At 41.5% G+C, this 14517-nt stretch overlaps 2 protein-coding genes across 2 annotated transcripts; both read right to left on the bottom strand.

Annotated features, from left to right (window-relative positions):
• Positions 1-3948: 3948 nt before the first annotated feature.
• On the bottom strand, positions 3949-9382 carry tmcc2 (transmembrane and coiled-coil domain family 2). Its single transcript, XM_070903079.1, has 6 exons — positions 9290-9382; positions 8561-8659; positions 6443-6838; positions 5523-6139; positions 4756-4891; positions 3949-4248 (listed from the first exon to the last, which is right to left on the bottom strand). The coding sequence occupies exons 1-6, from the start codon at positions 9380-9382 to the stop codon at positions 3949-3951; spliced, it is 1641 nt and encodes a 546-aa protein (XP_070759180.1).
• Positions 9383-11927: 2545 nt separating this feature from the next.
• On the bottom strand, positions 11928-12995 carry cdkn1a (cyclin dependent kinase inhibitor 1A). The gene is made up of 2 exons (XM_070903377.1): positions 12527-12995; positions 11928-12438 (listed from the first exon to the last, which is right to left on the bottom strand). Exons 1-2 carry the CDS (start codon positions 12990-12992, stop codon positions 12383-12385), a joined length of 522 nt encoding a protein of 173 aa, XP_070759478.1. The 5' UTR covers positions 12993-12995; the 3' UTR covers positions 11928-12382.
• Positions 12996-14517: the final 1522 nt, after the last annotated feature.

Genomic DNA, 14517 nt, shown 5'->3' with positions numbered 1-14517 from the left:
GGTTTCTCAGCCTGTGGGACCAGCATATTTGGTTATTGGCCTGAAGACTGTGGCAGCAGGTCCGACTCTGTCCTGCTGAACACCAAGTTGTGTGTCCATGTTTTTAAAAACAATCGGGCTCATGTCTGTTGAGTCTGGGAACCAACCAGGCGCTCTCTTGAGACAGCATTTTACATTCAAAGGCAACACAGACTCTGGATTGTGGACAATAATGTTGTTCATGTGCGTTTTATATGCAACTAGATTTGATGCCAATGCACTAAATATATAAGAGGTACATCTTTCAACGTCATTGTAAAGTTTCACTTGAATGAAATGAATCCTAGTGACAGAACCAGACTAAAGTCCAGATTCTGTGTTGCCTCCTGTTAAGCTTTTTTAATTATTGTGAAATGTCAGTTCTGGAAACTTTTACTACTCATCCCTGTGTCATTTGTATTTCATCATGTCCTCTCCTCAAGTGTACTGCTGTGACTGGATACTGTGTCCTGCGCTCTCAGTGAACAGGAATAGTTTTTGTTTTTGTTTATTTTGTAGTCATTCTATGTTTCACTTTCATGAAAAGAAGCAAAAAGTCTGAGTTTCGGACACTTGATTGATGATGAGTGATGGAAAGCTGCACTTTTGAGGAGGGGCTAATATTGTTGGTCCTATCTTTGTGATTGTTCGTCTTTTAGCTCCTGTATCTTCTTTAAATGGCAGCTCCCCCTGTGGTGTCACGGTTAGACTATTCTGAGCCCGGGTCGGAGACAGTGCGCCTGTGTTTTAACTGCAGGAGATGGAAAAGAGAGTGAAAGGGCAGACTGCGATACTGAAGAATGTGTTTCTGGGAGACTTGGGGTACCCATTTTGAGTTGAGCACCTGAAAGCAATATATTGTACATCTTGCATCTTGACAGGAAATTAAGATAAAATCAGGAATTCTTCTGCTTGTTATACGATGTTTTTTTCTACTCTGCCGTTTCTATCAAGGTCTTTAGAATTTGCTAGGTAATCAAGAAAAACTGTTGTGTTTGATACGAGTCAAATGCAAAATACATTTGTGAACTCTGTAAAAGTTGGAACAATCTAATGACGATGAATGTCTTACTTTTTAGTGGTCAGGAGTGGCCATGCCACTGGCTCTGATCCCCTTGAGTTCTGTCTTGTACTGTAAGAATACCTGTCATAAATGTAATGGTCATATGGGTTTTGCCTGACAGTAATTATTAAAAAGACAACACAAATTTGAAACGTTTTTTTGGCTTGTATTCATTTCAGAGCCATCATTTTAAAATGTCTTAAAAGATGGATTCATTCAGGTTATGAGCTTTATGTGCCTGTAACATCTGTTAATAGCATCATAGGAAGATACATGTGTGTGTTCAGTGTACATGATGGAGTGTTGACAATCATCTTTCCACAAATGAAGCATCATAAATGAAACGGATGCAGTAAGTAGAACTGAAATAATACACAGCTGATCTGAAACCTATTAATTCTGCTTCTCTAATACTTTCTTAATTTGAAAACTACAATAAATGTAATCTGGTCCCGAGAAAGATGCTGCTGATAAATGTTAATAATCTTTGAAGATTATTTCTCTTCTTAGCGGTGAACTGGTCTCCTTTTTGTCACTGATGTACCATGATGAGTTTTTTCCCAACTAATACATTTTAGTCTTTCCATCAAAAAATCAAGTCCTGAATGAATTTGATTTAAATCTCATAAAGCAACATCTGGAAAGTGCAACATAAACCACAATGCATGTTTGTGAGGTTTTATTGATTACCTCTGTTGGTAAACGATGAGACTGCTATTGTGTTTGTGAGACCAGATAATCTTTGAGAAGAAACAACACGTTCTTCCTCTTACAAATGAAAAGTTGTCTTCGTAAGCAATAAAATGCACTGCTGCTCATTTAAATTCATGTGGGGGTTTTGCTGCTACAGGCTTACTTGGTCTGGTATGACCAGTAGCTTATGGTGGCTAATGTTAGCAAACTTAATGTAAATATTGCTGTTTAACATCAATTCACTGACTTTATGATGATCTTCTCTGTTACTGCTACAATAGCTTAGCATTTTAGCTGATCAGAAACTTAGCATTTAGCATTTTCCCATGTCATCATTTGTAGCCGGAGTGGCTGCTGTTTAGCAAAAGTTACATAGTTTCCCTTTTAAACAAAAGTAGCTTAGTGTTGTCAGGCTCTGTCAAGAAGATATGAAGCCCAATAATATAACTTGCTTAAAATGATCAGCTGTACTTACATAAAGCATTACTTGTTTCTATTTCAAAGTCACACTTTGTAAAGTCAGCAGTGTCATGCAGTTTCATGTTTCTAATTTAACACAGTTATTTTATTCATTATCAGTTATTTCTTTTATAGTGTTGATATGCTAAGAGTTTCAGCTTTTAAACTATTATTTATTCAGCACCACTGTCTAATACAAAACTTTTTATAAAGGGTTTATAAGTTGTAACCAATAGCGTTATTAGTGGCAAATACATAATTTACTAATGCTTTATAGAACAGCAATAAAACATTAATAAGTACAATATCTGGGTTGCCAGGTCTTTTGACTGGTGTTTATCCTTTCTATTAGGTAGTAATGCAGTTGGTGTTGATGTTGGCAATCCTTTAAGAAATGCTTAATGAGTTATTTATTAAATGGATTTTAGTCCAGATCCTCTGCAGCCATTTTTCAAAAGGTAAGTGGCCATACGCTCCAATCAGTCAAAGGGATTTTTCATGAACTGGCAACACAAAAGTTGCTCTTATTATTATATAAACAGATTTATTTAGCTTTAGAAAATATATTTAGAAACTATTAATAATAAAGCCATTAGTTACAAGTTATAAACCCTTCATAAAAGGTGCCGCATTAGAAAGTGGTTCCAGTATTTCTCTTTATGTGATGGAAGATGTCACCCAGTCCAACAACATGTAATATCAAAAAGTTCCATCTCATCAAGGATGATGAGGATAAATTCAAGATCAGCCTAATATATGAAATCATTTATTTCTTACATTGTTTAATAAAACAGCAATAATTATTTTTTGCAAACTGGATATAAACTTTGATACAATTTGACATGCCAGTTAATTTGACACTGTGGATAGTAGCAGTTCTACAATAGTGGTTATGAAATAGCATTTCTGGACAGAACAGATTTCACGCAGTTGAATTATTATGGTGAATTTGTCGCAGATATCAGTGTTGTTTTTTAAAACAGTTCATTCGACAGAAAGAAAGAAATGCGTCTAAAAGCACTGCTTCAACACCAGAACAGGATGTGAAACAAAGCAGGAATGACACAGTTGAGATACAACATATCTGCATTGTATTTCTGACAACAAAATGGCAGTTAGAAGATTCATTTTGTCATTAATGAAATGTTAACTCATGCCAGCTAGATGCATCTTAGTGCACATATGAGGACATGCACGAGGACATAACATTCATGAAAAAAACCTTTTCCTCTCAAATATACTATAGCTTCAACATGAAGGTTACAGCGAACATGATCAGCATTTTAAAGTCATTATAAGTTGCTCTAGTCTTTGTAATTCATGTATCATAAATAATTAGAAAAAGACGATTCCAAAGATTTCTTGAAAGAAACTCAGTTTTTGGTGACAGCAATGCAATCGATGATTGGTCATCAACACCAATAGATTTGGGGGAGATGAGATTATGTCTTTTGTCGCTCGGCAAGTGGAGAATTTCTTCTTCTTTCTCACTGTAAACACCTCTCAACACTCTCTGTCAGCCGGATCTTGTCCACTCCTCAGCTAAAAGTGCCATGTTTTGTCCTCAGATGCTCCACCTTTACACTCAAAGGGAACACGTGTGTGGTTTCATTCTATTTCAGTCTCTGCCTCCTTAGATGGTGGTGACTGAGTTGAAAACCAGCTTGTGACTCTCTGCTCTGGTCCCCCTCCAGAGTCTCTCTCGCGCAGGGAGCTCAGCTGGGCAGCAGCCACGGCTCCACAAAGTCCCACTGCTTCCACAGGACGAAGAGCAGCAAGGTCAGCAGGACGGTGGCGGCCACCCGGGCTCGGGTCTTCATCAGCGGGGTGATGAAGTTGGCCAAGGTGGAGACGAAGACCAGCAGCACGGCCATGAGCGCCAGGATGACATTGATGAGTTTGCCCAGCAGAGCTCGAGCATTGGCGTTCTCCACTCCTTCCAATTGGACGACCTGCTGCTGCTGCTGCTGCAGCTCCAGCTTGGTGATGCGGGTCAGGCACGACTCCACTGCCTCCTGTATGTACAAACCCACACAGAGTAACCACAGTGGAATAGATGTATTAAAGGCCCTGAAAACGCATCTTCTCCATCAGCTATTATGATGAGTGACGGTGTCCTATATGAACACACTATGTTCTGCCAAAGTAAGAACAGTTTTGGTTATTTCACAAGAGATTTCTGTATTTGGGTTTTTTTCTCTGCCCTTTTTGGTTTGAAGTGGGTGGAGCTCAGTTTGAACAGTGTGTCACGTACTGCAGTTCACCAATCAGGATCTAGCAACACTTAAATCTGAATCTAGTGATGGTTGTTTGGTTGCTGTGAATCAAATCAGATCAAACCACACCCACAGAGTCCTGGTGAAGTTTTGAGTGTTTTCCTCTTAATTAATGACAACTAAACGTGTATTTTAACTTTGCTTCTTAACAAGTCATGAATATTTAGTTTTATGGGGAAAAAAATTAAGATATGGAGCTAAGTTTTCAGGGGTTTTAATGTCTATAATAATGTAGCAGATTTTTACCTGAATGTCCCTTGCTCGCTCATAGGACTGGTAGGCAACTTTTTCCTCCATGCTGGCAAGTTCCTGTTTCAGGTTGGTCATCTCATTCTGGTGCAACTCCGTTAAGTCATTCAGTTGTTCTTCAAGTCGCTCATACCTGAATATACAGTACAAACAAAATAATGCAAAAGATCATGAAAAATGAAAACTTCAACTCTTAAATAGTCTAAAAGTGCTGTCCGTTTATCCAAAGCCTGATATGGCTTATTCCTCTGTGCAATAGTCCTAAAAAAACTATTACAAACACATCACGATGATACACGTTGTTGCACTGGGTGACATCTTCACCTTCATTACGATGAACCTGGGCACTGTATTTTATTTTGAGTTGATCCCACATACTGCAGTAAATACTCATTAGAGCACCAAATGTGTACTAATCTGCAGCTGAAAATAGCCCCCTACTAATTCACTATTTACTTCTGTTTGGGTAAGGCTTTCCAAAAACTACAGTGCCCAACTGTGAGAGGTAATGATTTAATCTTTTTTAAAATGAAAGTATATATTTGTGACTCATTTTAGAAATGTTACATTTTCAGTAGGAACAATGGACTTTGGGCTAAAAGCCGCAGACAAAGTAGGGAAGAAGTGAGAGATGGACTGATGTGCTGTTGGTTCCTGTCTTTTCATGGGATTAATTAACAATAACAAAAATACAGAATATTGCCAGCCTTATAAGAGTTCATAGGTGTGACTGTCAATGGTTTTTTTTTTATTTTTATGCGTACCTGTATCTCTCTTCCTGCAGGCACTGTGTCATGTAGGAGTAGTCGCTCTGCAGCTGGCCCTTCATATCCTCGATGGCGTCCTCCATGTGTGCCTGGCCGGCTTTGATCTCCTGCAGGCCCTCAAGTAGAGAGTCCCAAGAGCTGTGCATGTGATGGTGGTGGTGGTGGTGCCCGTCCAGTCTGGGACTCCCCATCGTTGGACCTAACAGACCCCCTCCTCCCCCTGCCCCACCAGAATTACTGCCTGCTCCGGAGGCGGACGAGGCGCTGGAGCACTCGTCGTCGCTGCCGTACTTTGGGCTGGAGACCAGAGTGGCACTTCCACTCAGGGCCCGAGGTGTGGGGGCGTCCTCAGAGTGGCCCCCGACTCCGTCCTCAAGTGTGTCCTTCAGGTGAGCAATGTTATCCGCGCTGCCAAACTTGTTCCTGATGAGACTGGCAAACTCTCTCGGCTTGGAGACCACGGCTGTGTGAGTGAGGGCTGTTACTCCACCTTTGACCCCTTCGACTACTCCACCTCCAAAACCACTTATCCCAGCACGAACGTTGGCCCCAACGTCCTTTAATCCTTGCTGCATGTCCCGCAGGACATCCTTAGGCTGCCGGGCCGGTCCATTCTGTAGAGAGGGAAGAGAAATGAGGAAGCAGAGAAGTGGAGGATCTCAAAGGCAGGAGAGAGGTGATTAGGTTTAAGGGAGAGAACTGTAGGAAGATAGATGAGGAAAGCAGGCCCTGTAGAGAATTAGGTGAGACACAGGATGATGCATTGGTTTAAATAAGTGTTAAGTGATGAGAATCATCAGTCTATATTTGGACACAACTGTCCTCACAAATAGTTCAACACTTGTTTGAGTCAGCCATGAGATAATTATCCAAAAGAGTCACAGTGCAAAAACAGCTCCTCACACTTGCTCACCTACCTGTTCTATCTCCTTTAGCTTCTTGTGATAGTGCTCTAGTTTCTTGTGCAAGTGCGCAATGGTCTGTGCTGACTTCTGGTTCTTTTTCTCGAACACCTGCTTGATCCTGGACGCCTGCTGTTTGTCTGCGTTGTGGGCCAACTTCAGGTACTCTGCAACGTTGTCGTCGCGGGCCTCCTGCTCCACGCGAATCTGCTCGGTGACCTTCAGTATCTTCTGCTGCAGGTGCTCCAAGGCAGCACGCGTCCGCTGCGGCTCGCCGGCCCCCGAACACTCAGCACCCCCGGCCATGACCCCAGATGCTGCTGACGCTCCGTCTGCACTGATGTTACTGTCAGAGCCTCCATGGCTGGTGGTGGAGGGTAGGCCTAGAGTTGCCACCTCGCTCTTGTCCAGCTGAGGGGACGAGATGGCAGGGGGAGGTCATCAGAGAGTACTACAGATACTACAGATGAAGTACTACAAACATGACTTTCCTCAAGTAGAAGAAACATCACATGTATTGAAATCTTCTCAAGTAAAAGTACAAAGGAAGATTATTCTGAGTAAAAGGCACCATGAAAGGGCAAGTGTTGCATCCAGATTGTAACTGATTGTAATTATTTTTGCTTTCTTTTTGAAAAAGTTCATCTCACACTGATTATCCATCTGATGGGGACAAAGACAAACTGTGGGTTACTTGGTAGTTTTTGGCTTTCCAAGATTAAGCAAGGGCAATATTGTATGTATATGTATATGTATATACCTGTAACATCCAGAAGTGTCCTGGAAATAAATAACTCTTGGACTCTAATTTGGAGCTAATTATAGGAAAAAGACTGTGGACAAATGTTCAATTGGTACATTTTAATTTGTTTCAGTGTAACTCTGTTAGTCAGGCACAGCAGGCCAGCTGAACATGCAAAAATGTGACTTGTCTTCAGACAAACATACAGTTCAACATATATGAGGATTAAAGTTTCAAATAATAAATGAACAATGAGAAAGCATTTACTTGGCTTAAATGGAGCAGTTTTTTAAAGGAAATGTATTAGGAAATCAACAAACTCAACATGAAACTGTCTCTATAATTATTACCAAATTACAGAGTTTATTAGAGGAAACTTGGAGGAAATCATTAGGGAATTATGGACTCTTAAAATAAAGACTGCAAATATCTGCTAATCACTTTTTCTACGTTGCCTTCAGAAATGAGAGTACTTGCAGTTAGTTACTCTCCACCCCCGGTGGTATTGCCCATAATTGATTTCCTGGAGGCACCAGAGAGTACACAGAAATGCCATCATGCATTAATTAGATGATACATAATTACTCTGCTTCCTGCCCTGCACAGCCTCAGAAACCACAAACAAGTTACTTTAAAACAACTTTCTTTTTAAAAATGCATCGGGTGTATAGGAGGAGTAAGAGGTACACGCACATTTGAAACCATGAAGTTGTGTAGCAGGTGACAGGTATGATGATGATGATGATGATGATGAAATGTGGGTGATAGTCTAACTAAAACGTTGTGTCCATGTATGTCTCTGTCCATCTCTTCATAATGTGTTCTGCATCAACCTACATGTCTGTCTGCCTTAACGAGCAATGTGCTGACACTTCATTGATGCACGAGGGGATCCCCTGGTCAGTATTTTATATGTGTGTGTGTGTGTGTGTGTGTGTGTAGCTTGGCAGATGGCGGGATTGTTAATGACCCCCTTCCTGACGTCAAAACAGAGTAATCAGACCCAGCTAACACGAGCTCAGGCAAACACATGACACCAAACATCTCACAGCGCTGCTCTAATTTCTGCAGTCTGGACGGTGCAAAGATGCATTTTATTTGCGTGACAGTGTGAAATGAGCACAAGCTCCTCGTGCTACTAATATATATATATATATATATGTGTTATAATACCAACTGCGCTACATTTTTAAACAAAGTAGGTTACAGTCACATTGTAAGGGAGAGAAAATAAAGCAGATGACTGCAGTCCCTGTTGGTTTATCATTTCCTGATCTCAGTGAAAGTGAGATGCAGCAGCTCGTACGAGGAGGCGATGCAGTGTCCGGCGTTACATATGGGTGAGAACAGACAAGGAAAAACAACACACAGAGCAGATGCTCACATCTAACGGTGGCACGCAGGGGTGATTGTCCGGTGATGGAATCGAAAGGCTCCCGGAGGTCGGAAGAGAAGCGGGGCAGTGATGAGGATGAGGAGATGGCAGATGTCTATGGCATAAAAACAAGAGGACGGGGGGGAGCATGCCTGTGCCTTCCTCACTCGGCAGGAGACGCAATGTGACATGAGAGACGGCCGATGGATGTCAACAAGCGTGGATGCGAACACATGAGGATGAGACACAAGCAGCACAGCAATAAATTAAATTAGAAACGTTACCATACTGCTTTAATCCAATTTTTGCAGTGCCACTGCAAGTCTGTGTTCGAGGCCCATCCTTCTCCTCCTCCTCCTCCCTCCTCCTCCTCCTCCCCCTGAGCTCACCGAGGAGGAGCCCCCCTCCTCAAATATCTTTACCCGCAGCCGTTGTCTGGCTGACTATCACCTCTCTGGATCCTAATGCTCCATTGTTAATGCCATCGATATCTGCAGCCTCCCACTCTCTCCTCTCTCTCCCTCTCTCTCTCCCTCTCTCTAATGCTCTGATCTATTTCTCTCTCTCTTTCCTTTGTGTCATATGCTCCCTCCGCCTCCCCCTCTCCCTCTCTCTCTCTCTCTCTCTCTCAGTCTAAATGCAAATGCTAGCTGTCCTGCCCTATAATGGATGTGGGAGCTAAGGGACAGATGATGGAGGGAAATGGGCGGGGGGATGGGAGAGGTTAGCGCAGGCGTGCAGGTGCCTCTGTGCTGCTGAGGCCAGAGGAGAGGCACAGGGAGGGAGGGAGGAGGGAACACTGCAGGGCCTGTGGCAGGGCCTGCTCCGAGCCTTTCATCCCCTAAACCCCCAATACAAACACATGCACCCAGTGTGCAGTGATGTGGTGCCAAAGTACACAGTGTCTGTCTGAGCAGTGACTCACTCTCTTAATGTGCCGTGAGTGTGAGGTGTTTGAGCTACTCGGAGCTACTTCATATCTCTCTCTCTCTCTCTGTGCTGGTATGTGTGTCAGTGTGTGTCTGTGGAGGGATACCCACTAAACTTAGATGTAACGAAGCTGTCGTTACCGCCTGAGAAACAAACCTGAAATACATTTCAAAGAGGAGAAAAAAAGCCTTGTGACTTAAAGGTTCAATACAACAGTATTCTTAAGTAAAAGTATGCAAGTGTCATCAGCAAAATGTACTTTATCAAAACTACTTGTTGTGAAGACAAATGCCCTCTGTATTGCTATATTCATATACATGATAGTATTACATGAATACGGATACTTTGTGTTTTAACAAAGTTGTAATCAGCAAAGTAACAGTAGTTGTAACCAGCTGCAAATACATGTAGTGAAGCAAAAAGTACAGCTTTCCCTCTGAAATATAGTGAGGTACAAATATAAAGTGGAATCACTTGAGTTGAGTACAAGTACCTCAAAATTGTGCTTAAGGATAGTACTTGAGTGAATTGAGTACTTGAGTGAATGCACTTCCACCACTGCTCAAGAGAAAGCCTTCAGTCTCTACACTATAAATACATCAATGTAATGGTATACTTTATTAGATAATAATATATTAGCCAGTATTTATTAATGGCTTGAAATTGTTAACCATCCATCTGATTGAATTTGTTTTACGCCACACCCTGCTCATGGATGAAATCATATTTTTCTTTAAAGAGCACTATAGGGGGCACCAGAAACACTCCTGCTACCCTGACCCTGAAATAAAGTTCATGACAAACAATGAAACAAATCTGGCATATTAATCTATTCAAAATAGAATATTTCATTCACAGATACTCTGGGCAGCAGCTAGCTGTTCAGTTTTTACACAGACGTTTCTGTAATTTGAATATTGAGCAAGCCGAGTTGGCAGATTCTGTACTGCACAGGCTGGAGGTGTATCTAAAGTCACACCTGGGTGTTTCCCAGTGAACACACACTTAAGTACCCGTTGCACAGAGGTAAGTGGCCCCGACCCATAGACTGAATACCTGTGGTGAAGAAAGTATTCAGGCCTTTTTACTTAAATAAATATAGGCTAATAAATATCACCATTTAAAAATATTCTTTTACAAATTAAAGTCCCACACTCCAAATCTTACATATACCTCTACTTAATTTGAGTATAAAACGTGAAAGTACTCATGATACATATAATTGGCCCAAGTGATCTGTATTATTGGATTATTACTGATGTATTCATATAATGATTAGCATTGCACTGATTAGCACAAATGACTCCTCCTGGCTATTTCACATATTTATATTTATCACACACACACACACGATCAAACAAAGTAAAGACCACAATAAAGCAAAACTTTCATTTGAATATTTTATTTAAATTTGGAAAAAAAAGTAAAGTAAAAACTAAATTAACACAAGGCATAGTATCTCTCAATAAATATATATATTTTCATTTGCAGCTTTTAACATAAAACAATAAGACCTGTGCAGAAGCATCTACAAACAGAAGTGCATTCATTGTTTGGGGTAATGCTGTTATTTGCTTAGATTCGTATTTGCAGCGGCGAACATTTCTAAGCTGTCAGTTCAGAAGGATTAGCATTACAGTGACCTTGTTTGACACACAGTCAGATTACCCAGAGCAGCAGGATCTGCCAACACAGACATAAATAAGTGTTATGAACAAACACTATTTGTTTTGAGGCAGATAATAACACATTGTCTGTTATAATGGCACTAGGTTTCCAAATAGAAAAGAATAAATCACTTAGCTTCAGCTTCGTAAATAATATTTGCTTCTGAGAACATTTTCTCCTGATTGTCCTTAAATACCGAAAAGGGACTTCGGATACACCAACTATCAGATGTATGTGCAATACTGCAATGTTTTTTTTAATGATAATGCTATTAAACTGTGATGTATTAAACTCTATAGATAAATCTCTGCTATATATCTAAATACACCTACATATAAGTGTTTTTAAGTGTTCTTCACTCCTAACACACACTATCTGTTGCTGTACACATGTTGAACTCTGGACAGGGCACTTGTGGAGATCTGCTTTGAAAATCAATCGAGATATGGCAGATGGAAGGAAAGGAAGAGGACATGATGGCACTTCTGTCATTAATAATCTAAGCAAAGCGACTGCACAGGCAGTATATCAAAACTCTTCAAGCATTTTCCATTGAGTACATGATGGTAGAGAAAACACAGCTGTACATCTGGACATACAAAGTATAATAAATGTTTTGTAAAAAAAAAAAAAACTCCTAGTCCTCACGATACACATTAAGAAAAAACAATGTAGAAAAACAAGAGTGGATTTGAACAAAGGAGCCAAAGAGCTTCATCCATTCTCTACCAATTTCAATCATTCTGCAGTTTTGTCACTGCCACTCCTTAATTTCCTTATGAGACTGAATGATTTTAACCAACATGACATCTGTTTCAAGTGTGTGCAGTAATTTGTTCATTCATCATAGAGTTCCTGCAAAGCAGGGAGGCTGCTGTGTTTTCAGTACAGTGGAACGTACAGTAGGGAATGTCAGTCGACACTTTGGCATCTCCATGATCCAAATGAGTATAAATCCACTGATTCGAGAGATTACCGTTAATCTTCTCTGCTCAAATGTCCCCTTCTTACCCCTGGGAAAAACACCAACCCCCTCTGAGTGAATACAGCACCCCAATTAACCTTATAGTAACGAAGTGTAGCTGAGGTCCCTTCTGTTGTCAGATGATTCACTGGGTCCAAGACCCCCTGATGAGTGACTGTGCAGAGTCTGTGCAGAGTGTCGTATTCCTGAGTGTAGTGCTGTTTGTGTGGTTCTCTTGGACTATTGGCACCTTTGCAGTAAAACTGCACCGAAAAATCACTCGCCGGATTTGCGTGGCATCCCGACCACTCTTCTTTTAGCCTGATAGAAATCTGTTGGGGATAAAGAACAGGAAGTTGAGCTCGTGCTAACCCACATGAAATTACAACTCTACTCATTCACACTTATCTGAATCTGTACCTGTAATGTTTGTCTGTTTCCTCTTCAGCCCCGTATTCTCTCTCTTGTCTGGTGTTTTCTCCAGGTTCTCCTTCCCCAGGTTCTCCAGGTTGCGTGTACATCTCTCTGGTGTACATGGGATGTTCTCCTTCTCTCTCAGTGGCAGCAACACCCTTCTTCCCTTGGGCGTAACTGCTCCCTTGGGCGTCACTGCCCTCTGACTTTCTGCCTGTTCCACACCTAGCATACAGGACCTGTAGAGCAGCGGCACCTTGGCGCCTGGGATGCCCTCCCACTGGAAATTGCTGCTCTCCAGAGGCTTGTCCGAGATGAAGTCGTAGCCCCAGCGCAACGAAGCCTCCTCCAGGTCTTTCCGCAGGGCAGTCTGGAATTCCGCCTGCAGCTGCTCCCGGTCGAGTGGGCCGAACAGGTTTCGTCGAGTGGGGCCCTTCCTCAGGGCGCTCAGGATCCGCTTGTGAGTGGCCATCGTTCTACACTGCAGGAAACAGAGAAAAAGAGCACCGGTTAGTTGGAAAAGCTGCTGCTGGACATCACCAGTGATCAGCTGACACAGTGAAGGTGAACCTGTCACTCCCAGTAAGGCTGCTGCTAACTTTTAATTTCATCATCAACTCATCTGCACATATGTGAATAACAATTAATCGATTATCTAAATAGCTGTCAATTACTTTTGTGTCAATCGACTAACCGCGGCTCTGATTCTCCTACACATGATCATATAGTTTTGCACAGATGCATTGATTTCTCCCAAGTGAATAAAAAGCTGCATCTAGACACCAATCCAATTCTAAAATTAGGAGATAAATTATTCCAATCCATGTTAAAATCCTTCTTAAATTCAATAAAACATAAAACAGAAGTTATTTTTTTAACCACCTCAGTTTTACAAGTAGAAATCAGGCTTACCATGACTCCAGACAGCTTAAGCTTCCTCAGTGAAAACAACAGAGCACCTCAGACTGGTGTTACTGGGGAGCTCTTTATAAGAACCAGTGACTCATTGAGCCCTCCTCTGTGAATCACTGGAACATGCCCAGACATAATCTCAGACAGACATGTGAGGGCAAGTCCTCAGCAGAGCTTGTGATCACTGCAGACACTCACCACTAGGTGGCAGAGTCAGACCATCTACAGACAGACAGCTCAACAGAACAAGTCACAGAAAAGCTCAATGAGCTGCTGATCAGGAGTACTTCATTAGAAGATGTTACATTTATGAATCTTATTATTAAATCAGTGCTTTCCATTAACTTTAGATCTGCACAGCGCTCATGTTCCATATTCCACGTAAAAGGGTTAAATGTCCACGATCACTTTACTGTGAGAGCTACAGGAAGGAATCAGCTGTGTCTCAGGAGAATAATAAGTCATTACAGTCATCCGGGAAGGGCTGGGTAGGATTCCCATTTGTGGGAACAATCAAGAGAGACCCGCCCCAGCCCACCCTCATCATCCAGCTAAAGCAATTTAGGAGAGGAGAGGTCATTGTAATTAGAATAATGATAATATGGAAGACATTAATGAAGTTTAATATCGCTGATTAAGTACAGAAACTGTTCTGGTTTTATGTGGACGATGGGTTGACACAGGGAGACAAATCAGCCAACAAACAGATCAAATCCACGTCAAGCAACCACATTAACAGTCAGTCACACTAACTTCAGTTTGACTTGGACTGAGGGCTAATTTAAAGCCTATCTGACATTTAAACAAGGCTTTATAGCAAATATGTTCTTCAAAATGGTCGCTGCCAAATTGTTTAATAAAAACATAAATATGGATAGAAGTCTGGTACAACATGCCCTGATGCATCACCTGACTGACACCGCACAGCAGAGCCAGGCAGACTAGTCTGAGGCCACGTCATGGGGCATTTTCCAGGAACTGTGGCTCATTCATGTTCAGCTTAACACAATCAAAGAAACAGATCTACAACTTCCAATTTCCTGATAAACCTGATAAAAAGTGGAAAAAAATGGGGAGCACCACTG

Source organism: Enoplosus armatus, chromosome 3 (assembly GCF_043641665.1).
Source record: "Enoplosus armatus isolate fEnoArm2 chromosome 3, fEnoArm2.hap1, whole genome shotgun sequence".
In the NCBI taxonomy this organism is placed as follows: Eukaryota; Metazoa; Chordata; class Actinopteri; order Centrarchiformes; family Enoplosidae; genus Enoplosus; species Enoplosus armatus.
The sequence above is the reverse complement of the archived record's forward strand: the minus strand, read 5'-3'. Positions and strand labels throughout refer to the sequence as shown.

Excerpts from the sequence above, each read along its gene's own strand:
- cdkn1a (XM_070903377.1), bottom strand. The coding sequence starts at position 12,992 with ATGGCCACTCACAAGCGGATCCTGAGCGCCCTGAGGAAGGGCCCCACT. Across the intron at positions 12,439-12,526 it reads GAAACAGACAAACATTACAG|ATTTCTATCAGGCTAAAAGA; the intron begins GTACAGATTCAG and ends TATCCCCAACAG.
- tmcc2 (XM_070903079.1), bottom strand. The coding sequence starts at position 9,382 with ATGAAAGGCTCGGAGCAGGCCCTGCCACAGGCCCTGCAGTGTTCCCTC. Across the intron at positions 6,839-8,560 it reads AATCACCCCTGCGTGCCACC|CTGGACAAGAGCGAGGTGGC; the intron begins GTTAGATGTGAG and ends TCGTCCCCTCAG. Across the intron at positions 4,892-5,522 it reads CTGCAGGAAGAGAGATACAG|GTATGAGCGACTTGAAGAAC; the intron begins GTACGCATAAAA and ends CTGTATATTCAG.